Genomic DNA, 27431 nt, shown 5'->3' with positions numbered 1-27431 from the left:
TTGCAAAATCGAAGATTTTTCAAGTATATTGGTTGGTCTTGTGCATTTGTCTGTCTGTTTGTCTGTTTTTATGTCAATCTCCCACAGGTCACAATTTTAAACTGATCCTCATGAAACTTCACCAAATGGTAGAGTTTGTCATAAGGAAGAAGCCTATTGATTTTGAGGTCAAAGGTCTTATCTTTATCAAAAACTCTCTTCCTCACTCTCCCTGCACTGCCCTCTCTCCACTCCACCCCCAGGAGTTCCTCTGACTATGGCTTCCTCTCAGCTCCCACCTTTTGTTCATATGTGTCCTGTACCGTCCTCCAAACAGTGATGATTCCATTTACATCTCCCTGTCTGACAACATGGATCAACTTCTATCCACTCATCCCAACCCTCTTTTCCTCATATGTGGCGACTTCAACTGTCATCATGCCAGTTGGCTGGGTGTGGGTGCCTCTCTCACCAGCCATGGCTCCTCAGCAAAGGACTTCTGCGACTCACTGGGACTGACACAATCTGTCAATTTTCCGACCCGGATCTCAGTCAATGGAGTATCTTCTCTTCGAGACTTGGTTATGACGAACACACAACAACAACAGGCATTTTAAGGCCATTTTCCCCGCCAGAGCGGGGGTTAGCCGCTTGATTATGACCTAACTTCCCTACAAATGTCTGCTGCTCTTCTTCTGCTCCAATCGGTTCATCTGACCATATGCTTGTTAAAGTGGACATCTCCCTGGCCATTCTCAGAGAGCCTCCTCAGTGCCGACGAGTCTGAAATTTCACTCAGGCCGACCGGCATGCTCTTCAAGCAGCCATCGATCATCTGGACTGGTCTCCCATATCTACTGCCTCTGACATCAACTCTTCCTGGGAATTCTTCCAAAGTAAACTGCTCTCTCTCTCATGTGCAGATTTATCCCTTCTCGTCTTCAGTTGTCATGCCCTTCCTCCCATCCATGGTACACTGAAGCTTGTGGTGAGGCAGTTGCCATGAAGCAACTTGCCTTCACCTCATGGAAGGCTAATCCAACTGAAGGTAATCTCAGTTTTTTTCACAAACCTCGGAATAAGTGTATGTCTACCCTCAGGAGAGCCAGGAAACAATATATCTCTGCTCTCAAAACTGAACTCTCAAACCTGTCTCACTCCTCCAAATCCTGGTGGCGTCTGGTCAAATCTGTTTCTGGTGTTTGTTCCCCTTCCATCCCCACCCTTACTTCAAACGGCTACACAGTTGACACCACACATGAAAAAGCTGAATGCCTCAACTCTGTGTTTGCCTCAAAACCTTGTGTCACGAACCCATCTCTCTCTGTGTACCCACCTTACCCAGTCGAACCCAACTGTTCCTGGACTCTGTGTCCTTCGCTCCTGATTAGGTGGAGAAGTTCTTCTCAAACATCGACTCTGATTCTGCAACTGGACCAGACGGCATCAGCCCACGGGTCCTAAAATCTTGCTCTTCCGCTCTTTTACACCCTCTCTCAATTCTGTTCACCTTCTCTTTTGCTCAAGGTCATCTGCTTGGAAATCAGCCAACATTACCGCTTTACACAAAAAATGTGCAAAAACAGATCCTTGCAACTACAGACCAACAATCAGCCTGCTCCCAATAATCAGAAAGGTCATGGAACCAATCAACGCTTCTGACATCAACTCCTTCCTCTTCTCTGATGGCTTGATCTCGGATCATCAATTTGGATTCAGACCACGTCATTATACTCTGGACATGCTGCTTCTGTGTTAATAATGGATGGAGGTCCTTAATGCCAAACAGGAAATCAGAGCTGTCTCCCTTGACATATCACATGCCTTCAATAACTTCTGGCACCCAGCTCTGCTCACCAAACTCTCCTCATATGGTATCCATGGAAATCTCCATGCACTTCCTCTTTGGTTGTTGTGAACGTGTGGCCCTGAATGGATTTCTCTCATCTCCCCTTCCTGTTCAGGCTGGAGTTCCTCAAGGCAGTGTTCTGGGCCCTGGGCTTTTTCTGGTCTTCATCAATCATCTCTCCAACTCTCTGGAAAATCCTTTCTATCTCTTTGCTGATGACTCCATTCTCTGCCGCTCCATTCCTCATCCCTCAGATCGGCAGTCTGCAGCCTCGTCACTCTCTGCAGACCTGCACAAAATCACAGACTGGTTAAACAAGTGGAACATATCTTTCAATCCTGACAAATCTCACACTCTTACTCTGTCTCTCCGAAAAGATCGACTGGACAACCCTCCCATATACTCTCTGAACAATACACTCCAAGAAGTTCTGTCACTCAAGCTTTTGGGTCTCACTATCTGCCATGATTTTTCCTGGGAAAACCACTTTTCCAAGCTGGCCTCCAAGGCCAGTCGCCGACTGGGCATCCTCCGTCATGCAAAGTCCTTCCTTGGCACACCTCACCTCACCACATACAAGGCTTTGATCCACAGCTCAATGGAATACTGCTCTGCCCTCTGGGCCGGTGCTCCTTCCTCACAGCTAGCTCGGCTTCACGTTGTTGAAACCAAAGCGTTCAGAATCATTGGAATCTCCTGCAATGAAGCTAAATCCGAGGACCTTTCACTCACTCACCGCAGGCAGGTTGGTGGTCTTTCCGTCTTCTACCGACTCCTGTCTGGCCTTGCCCCCCCAGCTCTCTCTGGGCTCTGTCCCCAAAATATTCCTACAGGTCGCACAAGATCTGCCAGCAAGCCTCTTATGATTAAACTGCCAAAATCAAGACTCTCTGCTCACCTTCACTCTTTCATTCCTCTTTTCTCCTGCCTCTGGAACAAACTCCCTCACTCTCTTCAATCCCACTCCTCCCTCCAGGTCCTTAAAACAGCTTTCCACCACCATCTCTTATCTCCCCCCATCCAAAACCTTGATATTTTCTACCCACGTTAATTCACCCCAGATCCACTTTTTTGAAATACCGACTTCTTTCCTGGAATTCCTAGCAGTGTCCATGTGTTTTATCCGTCTCCCACCAACCCCCCCCCCCCCCTCACACTTTTCCATGCATCCTCCTCCCAAGCCCCTCTTCCTCCCACAGATCTCCCGATGTCCCTGTTCTCTGTTGTTGTACTTGTGTGTTTCCCTCTCTCTCCCCATCTTGTCTCCCGCTCCCTTTATCACATGTTTTATTTGTCCGTTTGTTTTTTGTGATTAATGTGAGCTCTTACACGAGCCTCGATCTTGTATACAAAAAAATAAATTCAGTCATCTCGAGGTCAAATTTCTAAAATTGTCATTTTCATCTGATTGAGTTGAAAGTTGAACATCATTTGCATATTGAGTCACTAATTTGGGAAACCAAATATTTTTGAGGTTAAAAGGTCAAAATGTCAACTCAAGGTCAAACTTCTAAAATCATCAATTTTCATCTGAAAAATTATGCATTTTCATCCGATTGAACTGAGCTTTGATTAAGGTCGTCAATTTTAATCTGAATGAAGCGGACAATTTGATGTATCCATGGCAGCCTTTTTGGGGGAGGGAGGGGTGGATTTTGCAAATACCATGCTCCGCATGACATCTTGTTTTCTATGTTGTTAGCATTTAAAACGCGGAATAATTGGAAGAAATGCTGGGTCTGACCTGACTGTGGGTGGTCTCTGCAGAGCGTCTTTGGAGATAAGCTGGTCACGCGTTTCCTCTTCGAGTCCGATTTCTCAGACAACCCGATGCTGCCATCACCTTGGCAATTACGCCACAAGATTCTCCTCAAAAGCCGGAAGCTAAAGGCTCACCGAATGCCTGTCGACATGTTGAAGCAGAAGGTGTTTTCCGGTGCCGTCGTGTAAAAATTAATAAACCAGGGAAGATGTTGTTTTGCTGTTGAAACTTTTGCTCAAGGCAAACTTCTTCAAGGGTTACGTTTTAACAATACTCTTATTTCCTGTATTGCATAAGTTACTTGTTTTATCTGTCCTGGTGTCATCAGGCACACAAGCTTGCAAGTATGACTCTATCATCGAACGCGATTGCTGTGGGAAGCACTGGGTCCAGTGCCGTGAATTCTATGGCAGCAGCAAATGAAGAGGAAGATGAAGAAGAAGAAGATGATTTTGACTTTGATGATGAATCATTTTCAGATGGTAAGGAACCGTAGCTAGATGCATCTTTAGAATGTTGAGAAATATGGGGGTGCATTTGCTTTCCAATCTGTACTAATAAAATAGTCTGTGTGTATGTGTGTGTTTGTCATAGTGCCATATCTCCTATGACAACGACAGCTAGCGACGTGAAAGTTTGTAAGCATACTAAGGGAATAGGAATTGTACACCTGGGTATGATATTTTTTCTTAATTTGGTTTAAAAATAAAAATTTAATTGATAACTTTTCCCATCACTGGGGACAGGTACTTTTGCTAGTATGGAATTATTTTACGACTGTGTGTGTGTTTGTGTGCACGTAAGCACCTAGTCAAAAATTTGTTGCAAATGGGGCACTCTTCGCTATACGAACTACATGTGTTCCATGAAAGTAATGTGTATAGCGAAAACTGTTTTCCTGTAGACATAGTGGAATAAATCGAAGATGCGACATCAGAACCTTTCCTTTCAATCTCCTTGTAATCTCTCTGTCTGCCATTACTCCCTCCATCCACATCCACGCATTTGCACCCACCTGAATCCACCTCCTCCACACCTTTACATCTGACTTACTATGCCCGGTCATTGTTCCACCCAGGTACTCAAACCTATTTCCTTGTCTCTTCCCCTCCAACCTGATATTAATCTATTTTCTCTGCTGCCCAAACCACATTGCTATCATCATCTTCCCCATGCTCATTTTTGTCCCCCGTCGCACAGCGGAGCGAAAGGGGGACTATGGCTTTCCCCTCCGTCCGTGTGTCCGTCCGTCCGTCTGTCCATCCGTCTGTCCGTCCGTCTGTCTGTCCGTCTGTCCGTCAGTCCGTGCGTGCGGGCGTGCGTGTTTGCGTGTGGGCGTGCATGCGTGCATAAGCGAAGGACCGCATTCGAATTTGGTGTGTGGGTGCAACCCACGTCAAAATCCAAGATGGCCGCCGCCATGTATGTCTGATGCCATGTATGTCTGAACCTTGTGAGATGAATATCTTGAAAAATAAGCGAAGTACCAACTTCTAATCTGGTGTGTGAGTGTATCTAGGCACAAGGAAGAACGCTATTGAAAATTGGGTCGCCACGTCAAAATCCAAGATGGCCGCCGCCATGTATGTCTGAACCTTGTGGGATGAATATCTTGAAAAATAAGCGAAGTACCAACTTCTAATTTGGTGTGTGGGTGTATCTCGGCATATTGAAAAACGCTATTGAAAATTGGGTCGCCACGTCAAAATCCAAGATGGCCGCCACCATATATATATGTCTGAAACCTGTGAGCGAAATATCTCGAAAAATAAGCGAAGTACCAACTTCTAATCTGGTGTGTGGGTGTATCTAGGCACAAGCAAGAACGCTGTTTAAAATTGGGTCGCCACGTCAAAATCCAAGACGGCCGCCGCCATGTATGTCTGTACCTTGTGAGCGAAATATCATATCATAGCATGTTTTCTGCGTCTTCCACTTTGTCAACTCACATCACTTCACCGACGGGGGACCTAGGCATAACGCTTGTCAGCCCATGTTTCTCAATGCCTCCTTCCCCTCCCCCAGTGCTTCCTGCATCTCCCACCCACTCTCCACCGCAACCACCAGATTGTCCGCATACAATATCCTCTCCAGAATATCTTTCATGTTTACCTTCCTGCTTACCAGCTGCATGACCATGATCAACAGGAGTGGACTGAGAACGCTTCCCTGCCTCAAACCGATGTTCACATTGAACTCCTCCAACATCCCAGGGCCAACCAAAACTCTTCCTTTTGTTGCCTTGTACATCCCTTCCACCAACCTAACTTCTGCTTCTGGCACTCCCATTCATCTCAGTGTCACAATCACCATCTCTCTCGGGACAGTGTCATAGGCCTTCTTCAAATCTACAAACACCAACGCCATTCCAGCTTGCACCTCCAACCTCTTCTCCACCAGCTGTCTCAGCGTGAACCTCCCATCTGTCGTTCCTCTACCCTTTCTAAACCCCTGCTCCTCTTCTCCAATCTCCTCCTTCACACTTTTCTTTATTGTCTCATCCAGAACCTTCATGACATGACTAACGAGTGTAATGCCCCTGTACTTACCCGGATCTTTAACATCCCCCTTCCCCTTCCATATTGGCACAATTAACAACAACAACACAATTAACCATTGTCCCTGTAATTGGCACAATTTGGCACAATTGGCACATTGTAACCAGCACAATTAACCCTGTCCGCCATTCCTCTGGAATTGACCCATCTCTCATACATATATTTGTCCCCGTCGCACAGCGGAGCGAAAGGGGGACTATGGTTTTCCCCTCCGTCCGTGTGTCCGTGTGGGCGTGCGTTTGTGCGTGCGGGCATGCGTGCGTGCGTAAGCGAAGGACCGCATTCGAATTTGGTGTGTGGTTGCAACCCACGTCAAAATCCAAGATGGCCGCCGCCATGTATGTCTGATGCCATGTATGTCTGAACCTTGTGAGCTGAATATCTTGAAAAATAAGCGAAGTACCAACTTCTAATCTGGTGTGTGGGTGTATCTTGGCACAAGGAAGAACGCTATTGAAAATTGGGTCGCCACGTCAAAATCCAAGATGGCCGCTGCCATGTATGTCTGAACCTTGTGAGATGAATATCTTGAAAAATAAGCGAAGTACCAAGTTCTAATCTGGTGTGTGGGTGTATCTCGGCATAAGGAAGAACGCTATTGAAAATTGGGTCGCCACGTCAAAATCCAAGATGGCCACCACCATATATATGTCTGAAACCTGTGAGCGAAATATCTTGAAAAATAAGCGAAGTGCCAACTTCTAATCTGGTGTGTGGGTGTATCTAGGCACAAGCAAGAACGCTGTTTAAAATTGGGTCGCCACGTCAAAATCCAAGATGGCCGCCGCCATGTATGTCTGAACCTTGTGAAATGAATATCTTGAAAAATAAGCGAAGTACCAACTTCTAATTTGGTGTGTGGGTGTATCTAGGCACAAGGAATAACGCTATTGAAAATTGGGTCGCCACGTCAAAATCCAAGCTGGCCGCCGCCATGTATGTCTGAACATTGTGAGCGGAATATCTTGAAAAATAAGCAGAAGTACCAACTTCTAATCTGGTGTGTGGGTGTATCTACGCATAAGGGAGAACACTTGAAAATTGGGTCGCCATGTCAACATCCAAGATGGCCGCCTTGCGTCTTCCACTTTGTCAACTCGCATCACTTCACCGACGGGGGACCTCGGCGTAACGCTTGTCACTCCGACTTCTTCCACTGCAATTATCATCTCTGTGCACATCTCATCAATGCCTCGGCCCCTTCCGTTTTTTCACCCCCTCCACCAACTCCACTTTCTCCTCCACATAACTTGGTAGCTCCAGCTCACTGTTGCTTCCTTCCCGGTTCAACAGCTCTTTAAAATATCCTTCTACTCCTTCAATACTGCCCCTCTCTGTCAATAGTCTGCCGCCACCATCCTTAATCAATGCCCCACCCTGCTCTCTCCTCCCCTCCTCCCAATTTGAAGATCACCTTCCTCGCACCATCCTCTTCCAACTTGTTGTACATCTCATCTTCCATATAATTCCTCGCCTAATCCACAGCTCTCCTTACCGCTTTCTTCTTCTGCCCATACAGGTGCAGCAACCCCGTATCTGACTGCCTCCCACTATTCTTGATTTTTATCCCCTTCGAAACCTCATTATTTTCACAAAATGCCTCCGTCCTACTCCCTCCGTCCGCCATACCTGGTTTTTACCCCTAGACGATGCACCCTTTCCTGACGTCCTGCTTCCACACAACGCTTCTGCAATTCCCCAGATGCCTCTCTGCACTTCTTCCACTACTTCTCCATACCATCTTCTTCTTATTATTATTAGTCCCCTACCGGTGTACACCGGAGGAGACTATAGGTTTGCACTCCGTCCCTCCGTCTGTCAGTCTGTCAGTCCGTCAGTCCGTCATGCAAAGAACAGTTTTCCGGACTTTTTTTCTAAACTCTCAATGCTAATGATTTCAAACTTTACAGGTTTTCTCATGATAAGTTACAGATCAAGTTCGAACTTCACGACGTTGCGATCATTTTTGACAAAGTTATGGCACTTTGAACTTTGGTAATTTCCCCAACAGTTTTCCGGACGACAGACTGCCGGTAGGGGACATGTATTGCAGCGCAATACTCAGAATGCTTGTTTGTCAATAAGTTGCTCATACATGGCCCTCACCCTCTCCTTGATGTTTCCCCTACACTTGCCCCACCTACTAACCTTCGAACCTCTGCTCTTAACCTCCATCCTTTTCTTCGTCCTCACCACAAACACCACAAGCTGTGCTGGGTGGTAACATGTTCTCCCGCCACTGCCTTGCAATCCCTAACCCTCTTCAGCTGCCGCTTCCTTACCACCACCAAATCCAGTTATGTTCTGTGCTGTCCACTTCTATAAGTAATCTTGTGGCTATCCCACTTTTGAAAGAATGAACCAGCTATGTCCATTTCATTCCTCGCCATCAGCTCCACCAGCTCTTGCCCCTCTCTATTCCTTGTTCCCCAACTTGTTTGATTCGTTTGGGACGCTCAGGTCATCAATCAGCAGCGCTGCCCTGGCTGACATGCTGGACCTCCTACTCTAGGCTGTTATCATAATCCTGTGCGCACGCACACACACACACACACACACCAATAGTGAAGATAGTATCACTCAATAGTGAAGATTTGCTTTAAGAAATTGTTGGATCTGGATTTTAATCTTGAACGAAATTGTACGAATTCTTCCTCGTCACACACGCAACCTCTCCACGAAGTTTTGTCGAATCTGTCAGCAACTTTCTGAGATATCCTGTTCACAAACAAACAGCCAACCAGACAGGGGTGAAAACGTAACCCTTGCCTACCTTCGGTGGCGGAGTTAATGTATGAGTACAGTACTGCAGTCAGTACTGTTCTCACAAATAAGAGGAGAAGAGATTGCATGTCGAGGCCTGAAGGTGAGTGGGTGAGGAGCGAGTCGGTTATTTTGGTGGTGACACAGGGCTTTCTGCTTCCTTGTCTGAAGATACATCTGCGTTGTTGGTGGCAGGCTTGATGGGAATGCTGATGGAGTTTCACGCACTGCTCTGGGAGTTGGTGACTGAAATAAATCAATCAATAAATAAACCGTTTAGTGTCACTCACTGAGCCTGGTGTTGGCTTAGCAGTTAAGGTGCTGGCTTGGGATCCTAGGATCCTGGGTTCGAATCCCGGTCGATCGCTGAATTAACGCCAGGGAGGTTGACTCAGCCTGTCATCCGAGGTCGGCAAATTGAGTACCAGTTCACTGGTAATTCCCTGTGTGTCGCAAAAGGCGACTAACAGGGTTCCCTGTGTGTCGCAAAAGGCGACTAACAGGGTTGGCGGCAGGAAGGGCATCCGGCCGTAAAACATTTGTTCAAAAAGGGGATCACGGTGCCCGAAAAAGGCCAACCCATGCTCTACTGGGAAAAATGGACTCTAAAGGTGGTTCAGTGTCACTCAGCTGTTTTAATGGATGGTATAATTACAACACAATAGTACTGTATTATATTCATACCCTTCGCTTTACAATGGAATAATGATCTTCCATCATCCTCGAGAGCACATACGCTACCCCTTTAGATGTGGCAGCGGGAAAAATGCATATTTCACATATTGGTGAAAATACCTGGTGTATAATGAAAAGTGTTCATTACTTTATTCATTGCGTATCGGCGAGAATGTGTTAAGTTAACCAGGAGTGCATATAGCGAGGAGTACGTGGATACTGGTTCACAAGGGAGCTTTCTGAGAGGAATGAGGATGTCAGGAAGTAGGTGGGACTAAGGTACATTAATGAAAGGTATTGGGCACGTCTGCATGTGCTCAGGAGGGAAGAAGTGAGGGATGTGGTCAGGTCGGTTGTTAGTACGCATATAGGAAGTGAAGGAGCAGACAAAAATGATGTGAAAGGAGATGGTTGAGAGCAACATGAGAGAAGCGGGGGTGAGAGGGAGAATACTTGGATAGAGGGTTGTGTCGAGGGAAAACTTGTATTTGCTGACCCAACAACGAAGTGGGATTAATTGGGGCCATTGATGAAGTGGAATTATTCAAAAACATAATTTTTTTTTCTGTGACTCCCAGAAAATCTTCGCTAACTTCACCCATTAGTGACATGTAATCATGTTTCTTCAGAATGCTCATAGCTCATGTAAAGGTGGCCATACACTGACCAACATGTTGCACCCGGCATGTCTCGGAGTTGAGTACAAGACACTGTCGCCCGCACGGCCCCCATATCGACCGCTTGGCAGCACCCACAACCATAGCTGGCGACCGAGCGCGTCAAGTCCATTTGCCTCGGACACGGCCTGCGGAAGGCTGAATTTGACATCGAAGACCCCGAGTGGTGCAGGGTGGTCGGCGATTTAACGAGCATGTCCAACTCGCACTCATTAACTCCATACTTATCCCAATTCGACTCCACTCCAGGGATTATCAAGCGTACCTTTCTGCAAGGTCAGTGGGCCAATAATGCGTTCACGGATACATTACTTCCTCAAATGGGAGTGGTGGCTAAAAAGCCTGCCGGCTGACTAATGCTGCGGGTAGCAGTGCAACAGCTGAAACTACATTTAGCAGGAGGCAGTTCTGTGTCTTTTGCAGACTGCAACTAGGCCTGTAGTGCTCTTTAACCCTAATAGTAAGAGGAAGCTTTTGTAAAAGCCACAGCTGTCATCATGGGTAAGAAACATGATGGACCTTTTTTTAATGATGGAGATTCTTTCCCAGATAGATTTTTATCTGTGCTATTAAACTTGTAATTGTAGAAAAGTCACCTGTTCAGTGCCAGGCAACATGTCTTTCTTCCACTTGAAGGCCCGTGATTTCTTCTTCACACTGAGTGACGACTGAGCTGCAAACAGAGTTCCTCGTAAACACCACCAGTAAATATCTATCAGGGAGACATTAACATGTCAACATGTTAACGTGATTAAAGGAGTTCCTGGATTGTAACCGCCTTATGGTTGACATCCTTTAGCATGGTTTCATGTGATTTTGACCAGCTTGCCATGACAGATCGACGGATTATGTATCGATTGTATCGGCCTCACTCCTGGCATGCAGTGTTAACTGGAGGATGTGCTAACGGTGCAGACACGATGCCAACTTGCAAGTGGAGATGAGGCGACATCATTTCAGGATGCATTCATGGGGTTTTATTATAGTTTAATGAGCTAAGAAGTGGCAGACATAAGTAAACAAATTTGAAGATAGTTTTATATATATATATATATATATATATATATATATATATAAAGAGAGTACGTGACAGGGATTGATTCTTTAACGACAAATGATATTTACCTTGATGGCTGCCTACTTGCCTGTCCATGCAATGCCAACTGCGTTCTTCCTCCCAGATGTGCCAGACTTCAATAAATTCACCGATTTCTGCTGTCAATGTGTTATTATCCATCTTAACTGCTTTCAATATTGATCAACTTCTGGCAAATATATTTGTTGTACTTTGAACAGATAACATCCTTGAAGATCGCACAGAATCAAAATGTTCCACCGAGCGCTCAATGTCCGAGGATGGTGAGGAGAGGCGAGGCCGCCGCGGCACAGATCCAGATCGGGGCAAGCAGAAGCAGAAGCCTTTGGTGGTATGAATTTTTTGTGATCAAGTGTGGTTGTTTGTGCTGGAGTATTAAAGAAAATATTTTAATGTACATATGAGTATGCTCACAAACTGCCAGTTCAATATGCTGTTCGTTTTGCTCTTGTAACCTGCAAACCTGCCATGTGTTGGTATATGCAACTGGCAGGGATATTGGGTGGGGGTTTATAGTTAGTTATACTTTAATTAACAGCGGGAGCACAGAAAATGAACAAACTTGGTGCTTGATTAAAAATTTAAAAAAACACTTTAAACAGCTCTCAGGATAAATGCAACCGGAAAAAAGTGTGTTGACATCATTATGTTCGTGCAATAAATGCACAACAAACTAGACTCGGCAGAGCACATAGTCTCACCTCGCGCATTTGCAGATTTTTTTGGGATAAGGATTTTGATTCTACCAATTATGGATGGAATACCACTTCACTGATGACATTGTTGTTATCATCCTACATTCCCAATGGGGAATTGTCTAATTTTTTTTCGTTGAGCAGTTTCAGAGATGATGAATGAATGATCGTTTTAAGGCCATTTTCCCCGCTAGAGCAGGGGTTAGCCTTGCGGGCCCCATGACAATCATGGTTCCCTGTTTGAGGCATTGTTTTTATGGCCGGATGCACTTCCTGACGCCAACCCTTGGTCGCCTCTTACGATGTGCAGGGATACAGTGTACCTATTCTAAACCGGGGTACACACCGGGATCATTCATCCCAGCAAGCTGGTACTCAATTAGCCGACCTCGGAAGGATGACAGGCTGAGTCAACCCCCCTGGCGTTAATTCAGCGATCGACCGGGATTCGAACCCAGGACCCTAGGTATCCCAAGCCGGCACCCTAACCGCTAAGCCAAGGAGATGATGATGTCCAATATTTTTCCATCAGCCTTATCAATAAAATATCCTCCTTGGGGAGTCCTTTCTATGTTTAAAGTTTTACATCGACCGGACAAGTGGATGCAGAAAAAAATTGAAGCGAAAATACACACATGTATACACACACACACCCACATAAACACATTCTTGGGTAAAATGCCAGGGGCATAGAAAAGGCCCCTTCATATAAGGGTATGTGCCATGTGGCAAAGTAAAGAAAAGAAGGGACATTCTTGTGAAAAATGCCAGGGGCAGAGAAAAGGCCCCTTCATATAAGGGTATGTGCCATGTGGCATCGTATAGAAAAGAAGGGACATTCCATAGCTTGTAGAAAATGCCAAGTAATACAAAAGAAGGGACATTCAAAAACATATTGTGTGCATGCTTGTCTACCCTTGTGTTCTTAGGAGGAACCAAGTAATGCTCTAGAAAAGTTCATATGAAGGGGCGCCAATTTCTTTATACACCTGCATGAAGAAGTAAATGTATTTTATTTGCCAGATGTAGGGCGCCCTTTTATATGAACTTTTCTCGAGCATTACTTGGTTCCTCCTCAGAACACAGGGGTAGTCCAGCATGCACACGAGATTTTTTTGAATGTCCCTTATTTTGTATTGCTTGGCATTTTCTACAAGCTATGGAATGTCCCTTCTTTTCTATACTTTACCACATGGCACATACCCTCATAAAAAGGGGCCTTTTCCCTGCCCCTGGCATTTTACCCAAGAATGTCCCTTCTTTTCTTTACTTTGCCACGTGGCACATCCCATATAAAGGGGCCTTTTCCCTGCCCCTGGCATTTTACCCAAGAATGTCCCTTCTTTTCTTTACTTTGCCACATGGCACATCCCATATAAAGGGGCCTTTTCTATGCCCCTGGCATTTTTCACAAGATACATTTTAAATACGAACAAAATGCATTAGTTCATCGTACAAGACTTTATTCAAGACGATATAAAAGACTTCAAAAAGTAAGAAGAAAAAAAATTCTTCAACCCAGATGGGACTCGAACCTTACAATCCCCAGTTTGGGAGTCTGATGCCTTTTTGGGGGAGTTTGGGAGTCTCCCTCCATTTGGGAGATGATGCTCTGAACCATTAGGTCATTAATCCAGCACATTCGATTTGAGTAATAATATTTTGAAGAGTTATAAAGTATGTATATATTTTTATATATTTATTTCTGTATATATATTTAATTTTACAGAAAAACACTTCAGCACTTCAGTGGAATTGTTTCAAAAGCCATTAAGTAAACCTATTGGCCGATGTATATTCCAAGTTTCAGCTAGTTTCAATGTATAGTCAATATATGAGTGCCAACATATTTTGGGCGGACGGATGGATGGCCGGACAGACACCAACGTGATTTTGAGGGTTTTCTAAATAAAACTCAAGAATGCATAAATGGACGTTGCTGAAATTTCGAACATACTCGTATTACCTCAATGTACAAAGGATTTATTTCTGAAATTTGCAGCTGATTTCGTCCAACAGAAGCCGAGAAACATATTTTCAGTCCCCATGTTAAAGCTGCATATGAGAAACGATCCCTTATATAAAGGGAGGGGCACTTTGTGCCTCCCTTTGATACACACATACATACACACACATATACACATACACACAAACATTCACACACACACACGTACACAACACACACACACATACACACATATACACACATACACATATACAGTCACATGAAAACAGAAGTACACCCCATGTAAAGTTTTGAATTTTTCAACATATTTCAACATACAGCTATTTGATCTTCATTTCAACAATATTGAAAGATAAAGGTGATATAATATAACAAATATCATGAAACATTTACATTTTGTAGTCCATTGTATAATTTAAATAAACATAAATGCAAATTTCGCATGTGGAAAAAGTAAGTACACCCCTACATTTATCACTACTTCAAATAGCTAAAATTATAATCAGGTGCACCAGCTCAGGTGCAAATGATTAGAACATTGTTAGAGAGGATCTTGGAGGAACCTGTCTTATTTAAACCTCAGACATTTCGTTTGGTTTGCTCTTTGTTGTTGAAGTGTGTGGCGTCACCATGCCAAGATCAAAAGAGCTCTCTGAGGCCTTCAGAAAGAAGGTTATAGATGCCTACGAGTCTGGGAAGGGATTTTAAAAGATCTCCAAACAATTTGAAATCAATCATTCGACTGTCCGGAAGATCATCTCCAAGTGGACAAGATTCCAAACAACTGCCAACTTGTTCAGGCCAGGCCGCCCCAGCAAGTTCAGCCCGAGATGTTGAAAGAAGTCTCTAAGAACCCCAGAATGTCATCACTGGACCTACAGGTAGCTCTTGCCACTGTTGATGTCAAAGTGCACGAGTCTACCATTAGAAAGAGGCTGCACAAATTTGATCTTCATGGGAGGTGTGCCAGGAGGAAACCTTTGCTGTCCAGAAAGAACATCAGGGCAAGACTAAAGTTTGCCAATGAACACCTAGGCAAAGACCAGCACTTCTGGAACAATGTGCTCTGGACAGATGAGTCAAAGGTAGAGCTATTTGGCCACAGTACCAGAAGACATGTTTGGCGAAAACCAAAGACAGCATTTGACCACAAGAATCTGATACCAACTGGAAAGCCTGGTGGTGGAAATCTTATGGTTTGGGGCAGCTTTGCTGCATCAGGGCCTGGGCAGCTCACCATCATATAATCCACTATGAATTCTTCATTGTACCAGAGGGTGCTTGAGGATAATGTGAGGCCATCTGTCAGAAAGTTGAAGCTTAACCGAAGGTGGACCTTGCAACATTACAATGACCCTAAATATACCAGTAAATCCACCAAGGAATGGCTGAAAAGAAAGAAATGGAGGGTTCTGGAATGGCCAAGTCAAAGCCCGGATCTAAATCCCATCGAGATGTTGTGGGGGGATTTGAAACGAGCTGTGCATGCAAGAAACCCCTCAAACATCGCACAGCTGAAAGAATTCTGCATGGAAGAGTGGGCAAAAATTTCTCCCAGTCGATGTCAGAGACTGGTAGACAGTTATAAGAAACGCCTACTTGAGGTTGTTTCTGCCAAAGGGGGCAATACCACCTATTAGAGCCAGGGGTGTACTTACTTTTTCCACGTGCGAAATTTGCATTTATGTTTATTTAAATTATACAATGGACTACAAAATGTAAATGTTTCATGATATTTGTTACATTTTATCACCTTTATCTATCAATATTGTTGAAATGAAGATCAAATAGCTATATGTTGAAATATGTTGAAAAATTCAAAACTTTACATGGGGTGTACTTACTTTTTCACGTGACTGTACATACACATACATATACATACATATATACATAGACACATACATACATACACACACATACACACCACACACATACATTCACACACACACACACACACACACACACACACACACACACACACACACACACACACACAATATATATACACACACCACTCAACACACGCAACAAACACGTACACATGTGCACACATTACAATGGTCTCACAACCCCTTTGGGGCAAGACTTAATTACACTTCCTAAATTTCTATTTTATGGGTATAAAACCATGAACGAGCTCTCAGGAAATGATTGGTGGACCCTCCAATCACCCATCAATAGGAGGGATTTTACCTTGTATTATAAACTTGCCTCTTACTTGGTCAATTTCTGTGATATGACAATCCCACCACCTCTGTTTGGAGTTCAGGGATGGTTTGATTTTAGTGGACAAAGTAAAATTACACTTATTATATTATTTTCATTAATGTATTACTATTATTTTGCACTTGTACATGTATTTATTACTTCCTTCAATTGTCACCGGCATACCTGAATCCATCAGTGTCGTTTTGAGGAAATAATTTCGTTTGAAGATATAATCACTAACTATGTGCTTTTTGATTGAAGGTTCTCAAATGACTCGGTTTCCTCTAACCACCAAATTGATTATTCTTCTGGCCTTGCAGGATATGCGGCTCATTGATACATCTGTCCATCAAACCTCCATTACTCATTATTTTTGCAATAGCATGCTTACATTCCTATCCTTATTTGTACAGCTATAGCCACTCATTGTCCTATGGTTGCCACTTCCTATGTCCTCCCTCCACTCTCCCCCTCCCTCCTCCCCCCGCCCCCCACCCCCCCCCCCCCCCCCACCCGAAGCTCACATGGCATGCATACTTTACTGGCACAGCATTCCTTTGTTACATGGTATAAAGTTTGCGGAGGAGCTGCAACACAAATCATGCTCACATACGCGTGCAGACACATACATGAGACAACAATGGACTTGACTTCAGACAACCACAGCCATTGACCTTGGGGAAAGTGATGTAACTTCCTAGGGCACCCTGTGTGCACCCGACGACATCATCTTTCCGATGTCTCCTTTCGTTACAAAGTCAGTGGCCACCTCATCCAGCATAATTAAGGAGAAATTTTCCACGACCAATTTTTCTCTATTTACACAAATTCAGTTAATATAAACGAGGGGCAGTCAATAAGTAACCTTAAAATATTTTTCACAACTTGTTTATTGCATGTATGTGTGTAACAACTGTGTTATTTTTCAACATAATCTTCATTGCATTCAATGCATTTTTTCCAGCGCTTTACTAAGGCCTGCATTCCTCCAGAAAAACAAATATCTCAGCTGCTTGTGTAGCCATTCATGCACTGCCTCTTGGACCTCTTCGTCGGATCGGAAAGTGGTTCCACAAAGCTCCTCTTTAAGAGGCCCAAAGATGTGGTAATCTGAAGGGGTGAGGTCTGGCGAGTAGGGTGGATGAGGAAGACACTCAAAATGTAGGTCCTCGATTGTTGCAGCTGTAGCGCGGGCAGGATGGGGCCGAGCATGGTCATGCTGCAGCAAAACACCGGTTGTGAGTAGTTCACGACGTTTTGTTCTGATTGATGGTTTCAGATGATTTTTAAGGAGGTTGCAGTATGATGCACTGGTGACTGTGTCCCTCTGGGCATGTAATGCTCTACAAGTGGGCCTCGGCTATCCTAGAAAAGCATCAGCATCACTTTTCCAGCGGAATTTTTTGGGCTTCGGTGAAGTTGAATGGCGCCACTCTTTGCTTGCCCTCTTCGTTTCTGGCTGAAAGTAGTGGACCCAGCTTTCATCCCCAGTCACTACGCGCTGTAAGAAAGCGTCGCCTTCCATTTCTTAACATCACAAAAGTTCTTCACATGCGTCCACTGCCGTTCTTTCAGTTCAGGTGTGAGTTGTCCAGGCAAATACCTTGCAGACACTTTGCAGAACCCCAGCACGTTGTGAATGATATGGTGTGCTGAACCATGGCTAATGTTCAATTCGGAGACCACCTCCTCCAGCATAATGCGACGGTTTTCCCTTAGCACGCGCTCAACTCCTGCAACCATTTCTGGTGTGTCGGCTGTGTGAGGCCAACCTGAGTGAGCAGCGTCTGCCACACTGGACACTCAACTTTTAAACTTCCTGTCCCAGTTGTACACTGCTGCAGCGATAAACATGCGTCACCGTATTGCATCTTCATTCTGCGATGGATTTCACTGGGATTCACACCCTCACTTCCCAAGAAACGGATGACAGAACATTGCTCCTCCCTGGTGCATGCTTCTACTGGTCACTGGTTTGAACAATCATTTTTAAACTCCAAAATCTCCTTCTTTTTTACTTTTTTTCCTGACAAGCATTTTTGAAAGCTGCACATCAGACCTATAGTTTCGATGTAAAGACTCACCAGGAAGCCCCATGATATCCCAACGTGGATCAATGAGGTTCCCAGAGTGAACTTGTAGTGGAAGTTAATTGTATAAGTTTTAAAGTATCATGTGTAAAAAGCTGTAGCTTTTCACTGACTCATACGCTCAATGTTGCCAGATCTAAAACAGGCAAAACATGACTCTTACGCATAGATATAACATATGTCGTCTCCAACTACACACATTGCATTCTCGAATTTAAATCGCCATTTTAAGGTTACTTATTGACTAGCCCTCGTATATATATGTTGACTTTTTCCTCTTAATTTTCACTTTTCTGCCTTTTTTAAGTTTCTGATTGCAGTTATATGTGGTAGCATGAATTTTGATGACTGACCCGCTCTTCCTGTAACAACAACAACAACACAACAACATGCATTTTAAGGCCATTTTCCCTGCTAGAGCGGGGGTTAGCCTTGCGGTCCCCAAGACAATCTTCTCCATTTTGCCCTATTTTCTGCATCTCCCCTTGCCCGCATTTCTTCTTCCACCATCTTTAGCCAAGTCTTTCTCGGTCTTCCCCGTCCTCTACTTCCTTCTACATTCATTTCCATCACTCTTCTCAACCAGTCACTTTCATCCTTCCTCAACACATGACCAAACCATCTCAACCTGTTCCTCTTCACAGCATCAATCACAGGCTCTATTCCCATCATCTTTCGCAATTCATCATTTGTCTTCCTCTCTCTCAACGATACTCCGCACATCCACCGAACCATTCGCATTTCCACCCTTTCCAGCCTTCGTTGCTGCTCTACGTTCATTACCCATGTCTCGCTCCCATAAATCATAACACTTCTCACACATGCAGCATACACCTTTCCCTTCAGCTTCAACGACACTCCCCTCCTCGTCAGCACGCCACTCAGTTCCCGAAACTTCTTCCATGCACATCTCACTCGATCAACCGTTGCCGAGTCTGATCCACCTTCTCCATTCATTCTTCTTGTAAAACGTAATGAATTATTAACAAGCACAACAACCTCCATTAGAAATACATTACTGGTTCTTGTGATGAGCGAGCTCACCTATCCTGCTGCAATTTTCGTAGTTTAATCAATACACCGTATTGTCCATTAACGCAATAATCACAAGATACCCAATGACATGATTTATTACTTGCAAAATCGAAGGTTTTTCAAGTATATTGGTCGGTTACGTTTGTGGTTCTGTCTGTTTGTCTGTCTGTTTGTTTGTCACCGGCCTACAGGTCACAATTCTAAACCGATATTCACGAAACCTCACCAAATTTTTAGAGTTAGTCATAAGCAAGAAGCCTATTGTTTTTGGGTTCAAAAGGTCAACATAGGCCAAATGTCACCAACTTTGCCAAATTTCTAAAATCCTCAATTTTCATCCGATTGACTTGAAATTTGAAGAGGACTTGCATGTCTGGTCACTGAATTCAACCACCAAGTATATTTGAGGTCAACATAGGCCAAGTGGTCAACATAGGCCAAATTTCTAAAATCCTCCATTTTCATCCGATTGACTTGAAATTTGAAGAGAACTTGCATATCTGGTCACTGAATTCAACCACCAAGTATTTTTGAGGTCAACATAGGCCAAAAGGTCAACATAGGCCAAGTTTCTAAAATCCTCAATTTTCATCCCATTGACTTGAAATTTGAAGAAGACTTGCATAAAAGGTCACTGAATTCAACCACCAAATATTTTTGAGGTAAACATCGGCAGAATTTCTAAAATCCTTCATTTTCATCTGATTGACTGGAAATTTGAAGAGCATTTGCATATCTGGTCACTGAATTCAACCACAAATTATATTTTAATAGAAGGTTATCCATCTCTAATCTTGATGAAATGGACAATTTGCTGTATCAATGGAATTTTTTATTCTTTGGGGGGTGGGGTGGGGGTAGATTTTGCAAGTATCGTGCTCTGCATGATGTCTTCTTCTTACATGCAAAAACGAAGATTTTTCAAGTATATTGGTCGGTTGTGTTTGTGACTCTGTTAGTTTGTCACCGGCCTACAGGTCACAATTTTCAACCGATCTTCACCAAACTTCACCAAGTGGTAGAGTTGGTCAAATGCCAGAAGCTTATTGTTTTGGGGTCAATAGGTCAAAAGGTCAACATAGGCCAAAGGTCACCAACTTTGCTAAATTTCTAAAATCCTCAATTTTCATCCGATTGACTTGAAATTTGAAGACCACTTGCATATCTGGTCATTGAATTCAACCACCAATAATTTTTGAGGTCAACATAGGCCAAATGGTCAACATAGGCCAAATTTCTAAAATCCTCAATTTTCATCCAATTGACTTGAAATTTGGAGAGGACTTGCACATCTGGTCACTGAATTCAACCACCAAGTATTCTTGAGGTCAACATAGGCCAAATGGTCAACATAGGCCAAATTTCTAAAATCCTCAAATTTCATCCAATTGACTTGAAATTTGAAAAGGACTTGCATATCTCGTCACTGAATTCAACCACAAATTATATTTTCGGTGAACATAGGCCAAAAGGTCAACATAGGCCAAATTTCTAAAATCCTCAATTTTCATCCAATTGACTTGAAATTTGAAGAGGACTTGCACATCTGGTCACTGAATTCAACCACAAATTATATTTTTGGTGAACATTGGCCAAAAGCTCAACATAGGCCAAAAGGTCAACATAGGCCAAATTTCTAAAATCCTCATTTTTCATCCAATTGACTTGAAATTTGAAGAGGACTTGCATATCTGGTCACTGAATTCAACCACCAAGTATATTTGAGGTCAACATCGGAAGGTCAACATAGGCCACATTTCTAAAATCCTAAATTTTCATCTAATTGATGTGAAATTTGAAGAGGACTTGCATATCTGGTTACTGAATTCAACCACCAAGTATTTTTGAGGTCACCATAGGCCAAAAGGTCAACATAGGCCATCATGTATCATTGGAAAACTTTTGGGGGAGGGCGTATTTTGCAAGTATCGTGCTACGCATGACGTTTTCTTGTTTATTTATTGATTGCCTTCCGTAGGTATATGACGACTCTCCGGGAGAAGTATTTTATTCATCGACTAATAAGAAGGAGAGCCGGCAGATCGCACAGGAAATGTCTGATCTTGTTGTCTACTGCCAAACAGTCAAGTTTCCAGGTCACTGGTTTGAATGATCATTTTAAAACTCCAAAACCTTCTTTTTTTTCTTCTTTTTTTCCTGACAAGCATTTTTGAAAGCTGCACATCAGACCTAGAGCTTCGATGTAACGACTCACCGGAAAGCCCGATGATGTCCCCATAGTGGATCAATGAGGTTCCCAGAGTGAACTTGTAGTGGAAGTGAATTGTATAAATTGTAAAGTATCATGTGTAAAAGGTTGTAGCTTATGCATGCAGGCCACGAAGATCCTTGTGCAACATCGATAAGACCTATGGGCAATAGCAATGTTACATGTAGTCTAAACGGGCAATAGCAATGTTACATGTAGTCTAAACGGGCAATAGCAATGTTACATGAAGTCTAAACAGGCAATAGCAATGTTACACACATAGTCTAAACAGGCAATAGCAATGTTACGCACGTAGTCTAAACAGGCAATAGCAATGTTACACACGTAGTCTAAACAGGCAATAGCAATGTTACACACATAGTCTAAACAGGCAATAGCAATGTTACGCACGTAGTCTAAACAGCCAATAGCAATGTTACACACGTAGTCTAAACAGGCTATAGCAATGTTAAACATGTAGTCTAAACAGGCAATAGCAATGTTACACACGTAGTCTAAACAGGCTATAGCAATGTTACACACGTAGTCTAAACAGGCAATAGCAATGTTACGCACGTAGTCTAAACAGGCAATAGCAATGTTACACACGTAGTCTAAACAGGCAATAGCAATGTTACACACATAGTCTAAACAGGCAATAGCAATGTTACGCACGTAGTCTAAACAGGCAATAGCAATGTTACACACGTAGTCTAAACAGGCTATAGCAATGTTAAACATGTAGTCTAAACAGGCAATAGCAATGTTACACACATAGTCTAAACAGGCAAGAGCAATGTTACACACATAGTCTAAACGGGCAATAGCAATGTTACACACGTAGTCTAAACAGGCAATAGCAATGTTACACACGTAGTCTAAACAGGCTATAGCAATGTTAAACATGTAGTCTAAACAGGCAATAGCAATGTTACACACATAGTCTAAACAGGCAATAGCAATGTTACGCACGTAGTCTAAACAGGCAATAGCAATGTTACACACATAGTCTAAACAGGCAATAGCAATGTTACACACATAGTCTAAACGGGCAATAGCAATGTTACACACGTAGTCTAAACAGGCAATAGCAATGTTACACACATAGTCTAAACAGGCAATAGCAATGTTACACATGTCGTCTTAACGGGCAATAGCAATGTTACACACGTAGTCCAAACAGGCAATAGCAATGTGACACACATAGTCTAAACAGGCAATAGCAATGTTACACACGTAGTCTAAACAGGCAATAGCAATGTTACACACGTAGTCTAAACAGGCAATAGCAATGTTACACACGTAGTCTAAACAGGCAATAGCAATGTTACACACATAGTCTAAACATGCAATAGCAATGTTACACATGTCGTCTAAACGGGCAATAGCAATGTTACACACGTAGTCTAAACAGGCAATAGCAATGTTACACACGTAGTCTAAACAGGCAATAGCAATGTTACACACATGTCGTCTAAACAGACAATAGAAATGTTACACACGTCGTCTAAACAGGCAATAGCAATGTCACACATGTTGTCTTAACAGGCAATAGCAATGTCACACATGTTGTCTTAACAGGCAATGGCAATGTTAAACATGTCGTCTAAACGGGCGATAGCAATGTTACACACATGTCGTCTAAACATGCAATAGCAATGTTACACACATGTCGTCTAAACATGCAATAGCAATGTTACACATGCAGTCTAAACAGGCAATAGCAATGTCACACACGTCGTCTAAACAGGCAATAGCAATGTTACACACGTAGTTTAAACAGGCAATAGCAATGTTACACACGTAGTTTAAACAGGCAATAGCAATGTTACACACATAGTCTAAACAGGCAATAGCAATGTTACACACGTAGTCCAAACAGGCAATAGCAATGTTACACACGTAGTCTAAACAGGCAATAGCAATGTTACACACGTAGTCTAAACAGGCAATAGCAATGTTACACACGTAGTCTAAACAGGCAATAGCAATGTTACACACGTAGTCTAAACAGTCAATAGCAATGTTACACACGTAGTCTAAACAGGCAATAGCAATGTTACACACATCGTCTAAACGGGCAATAGCAATGTTACACATGTAGTCTAAACAGGCAATAGCAATGTTAAACATGTCGTCTAAACGGGCAGCAGCAATGTCACACATGTTGTCTTAACAGGCAATAGCAATGTTACACACATGTCGTCTAAACATGCAATAGCAATGTTACACATGTCGTCTAAACGGGCAATAGCAATGTTACACATGTTGTCTTAACAGGCAATAACAATGTTACACACATGTCGTCCAAACATACAATAGCAATGTTACACATGTCGTCTAAACGTACAATAGCAATGTTACACATGTCGTCTAAACGTACAATAGCAATGTTACACATGTCGTCTAAACGTACAATAGCAATGTTACACACATGTCGTCTAAACATGCAATAGCAATGTCACACATGTCGTCTAAACAGGCAATAGCAATGTTAAACATGTCGTCTAAACGGGCAATAGCAATGTTACACATGTCGTCTAAACGTACAATAGCAATGTTACATGTCGTCTAAATGGGCAATAGCAATGTTACACAAAAAAATATATATAAACTTTCTTCAAGTAACTTTTAATTGAAAACACAAATCATCCACCTGTCAAAGATGACTGTCATTACACCTGATCTTTAATTTCCAATTTTGAAATGAAGCTAAAAATGGAAGTTTGAATTGTTCATCTTGCACTGCAGGCTTTTCCAAGTCGAATATGTCGGCATCAAGTCGCCACAAGTGTAAGAACAACCGGATATCTTTTTTCACCACTTCGTCCAACCGCCTGGCAAACGAAACTGAAAACAGCAGTGGAAAACCGGCAGGTAGAGGTACGTTGAGAGGTATCGCTGTTGTATCTTTGATATTCCAGAAATAATTAGAATGCAGTGGGTCAGGTTGGGGGGCTTCTTAAAATAATGTGGCAATTCATTATCACTAGGTGTGCCTACCTGTAGTAGCCTATCGCTGACTGGTTTAATCACAAGACACCATGTTGTACTTCACAGATATTGCATGTCTATTTATGAGTTTCAATGAGGATGTAAAATGAAGTGAAACCCCTGAAAAAATGTTGTTGTTTTCAACACATAGTTGTTGGTGTTGTTGTTGCTGCTGCTGCTGCTACTGTTGTTGTTGTTGTTTGTGTGCTATTTCTGTGTACTTTTATCGTTTATATTGCTTTGCGAAGTATTACGACTGTACATATAATTTTGTTTGCTCCTTTCATGTCCATCAAACGGGCTTCTGCTGTCGTCGAATAATAAATGTTACCGTTTGAACCATTACATTAAGCCCTCATTCCCCCTTCTTCGTCTTCTTCTTCTTGTTGTTCCTCTCTTCTTCTTCTTCTTCTTCTATTCGTCTTCCTTTCTTCTTCTTCCTTTCTTCTTCTTCTTCTTCCTTTCTTCTTCTTCTTCTTGTTCCTCTCTTCTTCTTATTCCACCCTTCGTTTTCCTCGTCTGTTCTTCTTATTCCTCTCTTCTTCTTCTTCTTGTTCCTCTGTTCTTCTTCTTCTTATTCCTCTCCTTTTTCATCCTCTCAACTTCTTCTTCTTCTTGTTCCTCTCTTCTTCCTGTCTTCTTATTATTATTATTCCTCCCTTCTTCTTCTTCTTCTTCTTCTTCTTCTTCTGCCTCTCTTCTTTTTTCCTCTTCCTCTTCGTCCTCTTCTTATTCTTCTTCACGTATTTTCTTCTTCTTCTCTTCTCCTCCTCTTCCTCCTCTTTTCTTCCTCTTCTTCACTTCTGCTTCTTCTTCTCTTCCTCTTCTTGTTCTTCTTCAATGACAGAAAGAAGGCCTTTAAAACGGGCATCCTTGAGATTAAATGAACACGAATAGTTGTTGTTTTTTGTATTTGTTTTACTATTTGAATATTTTTGAAGTAAATCGATTATAAGTTTTTCAAAGGTATCATTTTTATTACTATCTGACAGCAGAAATCATTGGGATGCTTTTTCTTCGCGTGACATGCACGCACACACACACACACACACACACACACACACACACACACACACACACACACACACACACACACACACACACACACACACACACACTTGCCTCCCTTTAGTAATCGATAATTATGGTGAAAGAAGTGTAAACCAGACTTGCTGTTATTTATTCCACACTTACGTGGCGGCGTTTGAAGAATATCTCCATCTGATCTTCCCTCACAATCTTTCTCTTACTCAGAGGTAACGAGTACAGAGGAAGATGAGCCTGGGACAAGTCAAAACATGTCGGTGACTTCGTCATCACTCACGGAGCTAATCCGGACCCCAAAGTGTTACCACATGTCTTCCATGAACGAGACCGCGGCCAAGCGCCTGTGCCGTCGATACCGCTCCAAAATGACGCAGCATTCTCGATGCCAACTGCTGCGCACGTATCCCTCTGCACGACGTATCGACTCCTCCAATCCTCATCCGCTGATTTACTGGATGCATGGCTTCCAGTTGGTGACGCTCAACTATCAGACAGAAGGTGTGTTTTTCTTCACAAGGCAATGAAAGTGAAGACTTGAACTGAGATGAGGAGGAAGGCCAGGAAAGGAAGGGTCATGGTTACAAGTGTAGTCGTTGTACAGCAGCAGTAGTAGTTGTAGTAGTAGTTGTTGTAGTATTAGTAGTGGTAGTAGTAGTTCATGGAATAATTCATGGACGCCAAAAGGGAAATAGTAGTCTCTTCCATTTATTTCATTTTTTTAGGCAGTTTTTCACAACTTCTCAGTGTAGCATGGGAAATGAGTACTTGGTAGTGGGTGGTTGGGTTTAGCAAATGCTCAGCCATGAATGTTACAACTTTACAGCTTGTTATGGTGACTGATGTGTCTTCCCATCTCCATCACAGATCTATGCATGGCTATAAATCGAGCCATGTTTGAACAGAATGGCACTTGTGGCTTTGTCCTCAAATCACCTGCGCTCCGCGACGAATCGTGCCAAACGCACTTTCCGCCGCAGGAGCTTTCCACATCATCACACATTTTCTACAGAATCACGGTGAGAATCACGAAAAATAGTTTCTCTTATTTGTCTTTGCCCCTGAATGTCAGCCGTGCAATTTTCAGCCAACATTTTTCATTACAGAAATGACTAGAGAGTTCATAGAACACGATACCCCACTCAGTGTTCTAGTACAGTCATACCTCGTTATTCGTCGCCCCTCTATTCGTCATTTTGCATTTACGTCATCAACAATGATTTAAGACCAATTTTTCGCTTTTTGGCGCTATTATCCGGTTATCCATCTCTAAATATCCAACTATAAGATTTTAAAGTCATTTTAAAGTTCTTTTTTTGAGTATTCATTGGTATCGTTTTGAATCTTTTCCGCTGTGTATCACCTCCGGGTTACTGCAACGCAACTTCCTGGTTTTCGTCTCGCAGTGTCCGATAGCTATCTCATTGATTCTCGATCTCGTGTGTGAAGACTAAAGATGGTTAAAACTAATCCGGAAATTTAGCGCTACTGAAGCAGTTTTTATACACCACCTCAATACACTGTAATAAGATGACTTTGAGTCAGTTGAGGAAATTGAGGTTTTATCGATCACCATAGAATGCAGCATCATTCCGCATATCCATGTTGCGGACCTCTTCTTCACCCTGATACTGAACTCTCTTACATGCCACTCCCACTTCCCAGGGTCTGCACTTGACAGCTACTATTACATACACCACCCTATAGTATAGACAGGTCCAAGTACTGCAAAACTAGAGGTTCTTGGAAGTATGATGAAGTCCATTTGTGTTCCACAGTGTTCAAGGATATAATTTGGTTTAAATAAAGGTTTAGAGGTTTAAAGGCCTAT

The 27431-nt window shown here is 42.9% G+C and overlaps 1 protein-coding gene across 5 annotated transcripts in view; it reads left to right on the top strand.

The window, feature by feature from the left end:
- PLCE1 (phospholipase C epsilon 1) overlaps window positions 1-27431 on the top strand; it is a 296731-nt gene that overhangs the window by 216840 nt on the left and 52460 nt on the right. For all 5 annotated transcript variants that reach the window (XM_068106883.2, XM_068106878.2, XM_078771858.1 and 2 more), the window contains exons 20-26: window positions 3596-3754; window positions 3919-4072; window positions 11560-11690; window positions 21332-21449; window positions 24314-24445; window positions 25811-26101; window positions 26468-26619. In XM_068106883.2, the coding sequence (XP_067962984.2) occupies window positions 3596-3754; window positions 3919-4072; window positions 11560-11690; window positions 21332-21449; window positions 24314-24445; window positions 25811-26101; window positions 26468-26619 (1137 nt within the window). The remainder of the gene's footprint in view (window positions 1-3595; window positions 3755-3918; window positions 4073-11559; window positions 11691-21331; window positions 21450-24313; window positions 24446-25810; window positions 26102-26467; window positions 26620-27431) is intronic.

This window comes from Myxine glutinosa, chromosome 2 (genome assembly GCF_964187855.1).
Source record: "Myxine glutinosa chromosome 2, kmMyxGlut1.1, whole genome shotgun sequence".
NCBI lineage: Eukaryota > Metazoa > Chordata > Myxini > Myxiniformes > Myxinidae > Myxine > Myxine glutinosa.
Note: the sequence above shows the minus strand (reverse complement) of the source record. Positions and strands in the feature narration are given on the sequence as shown.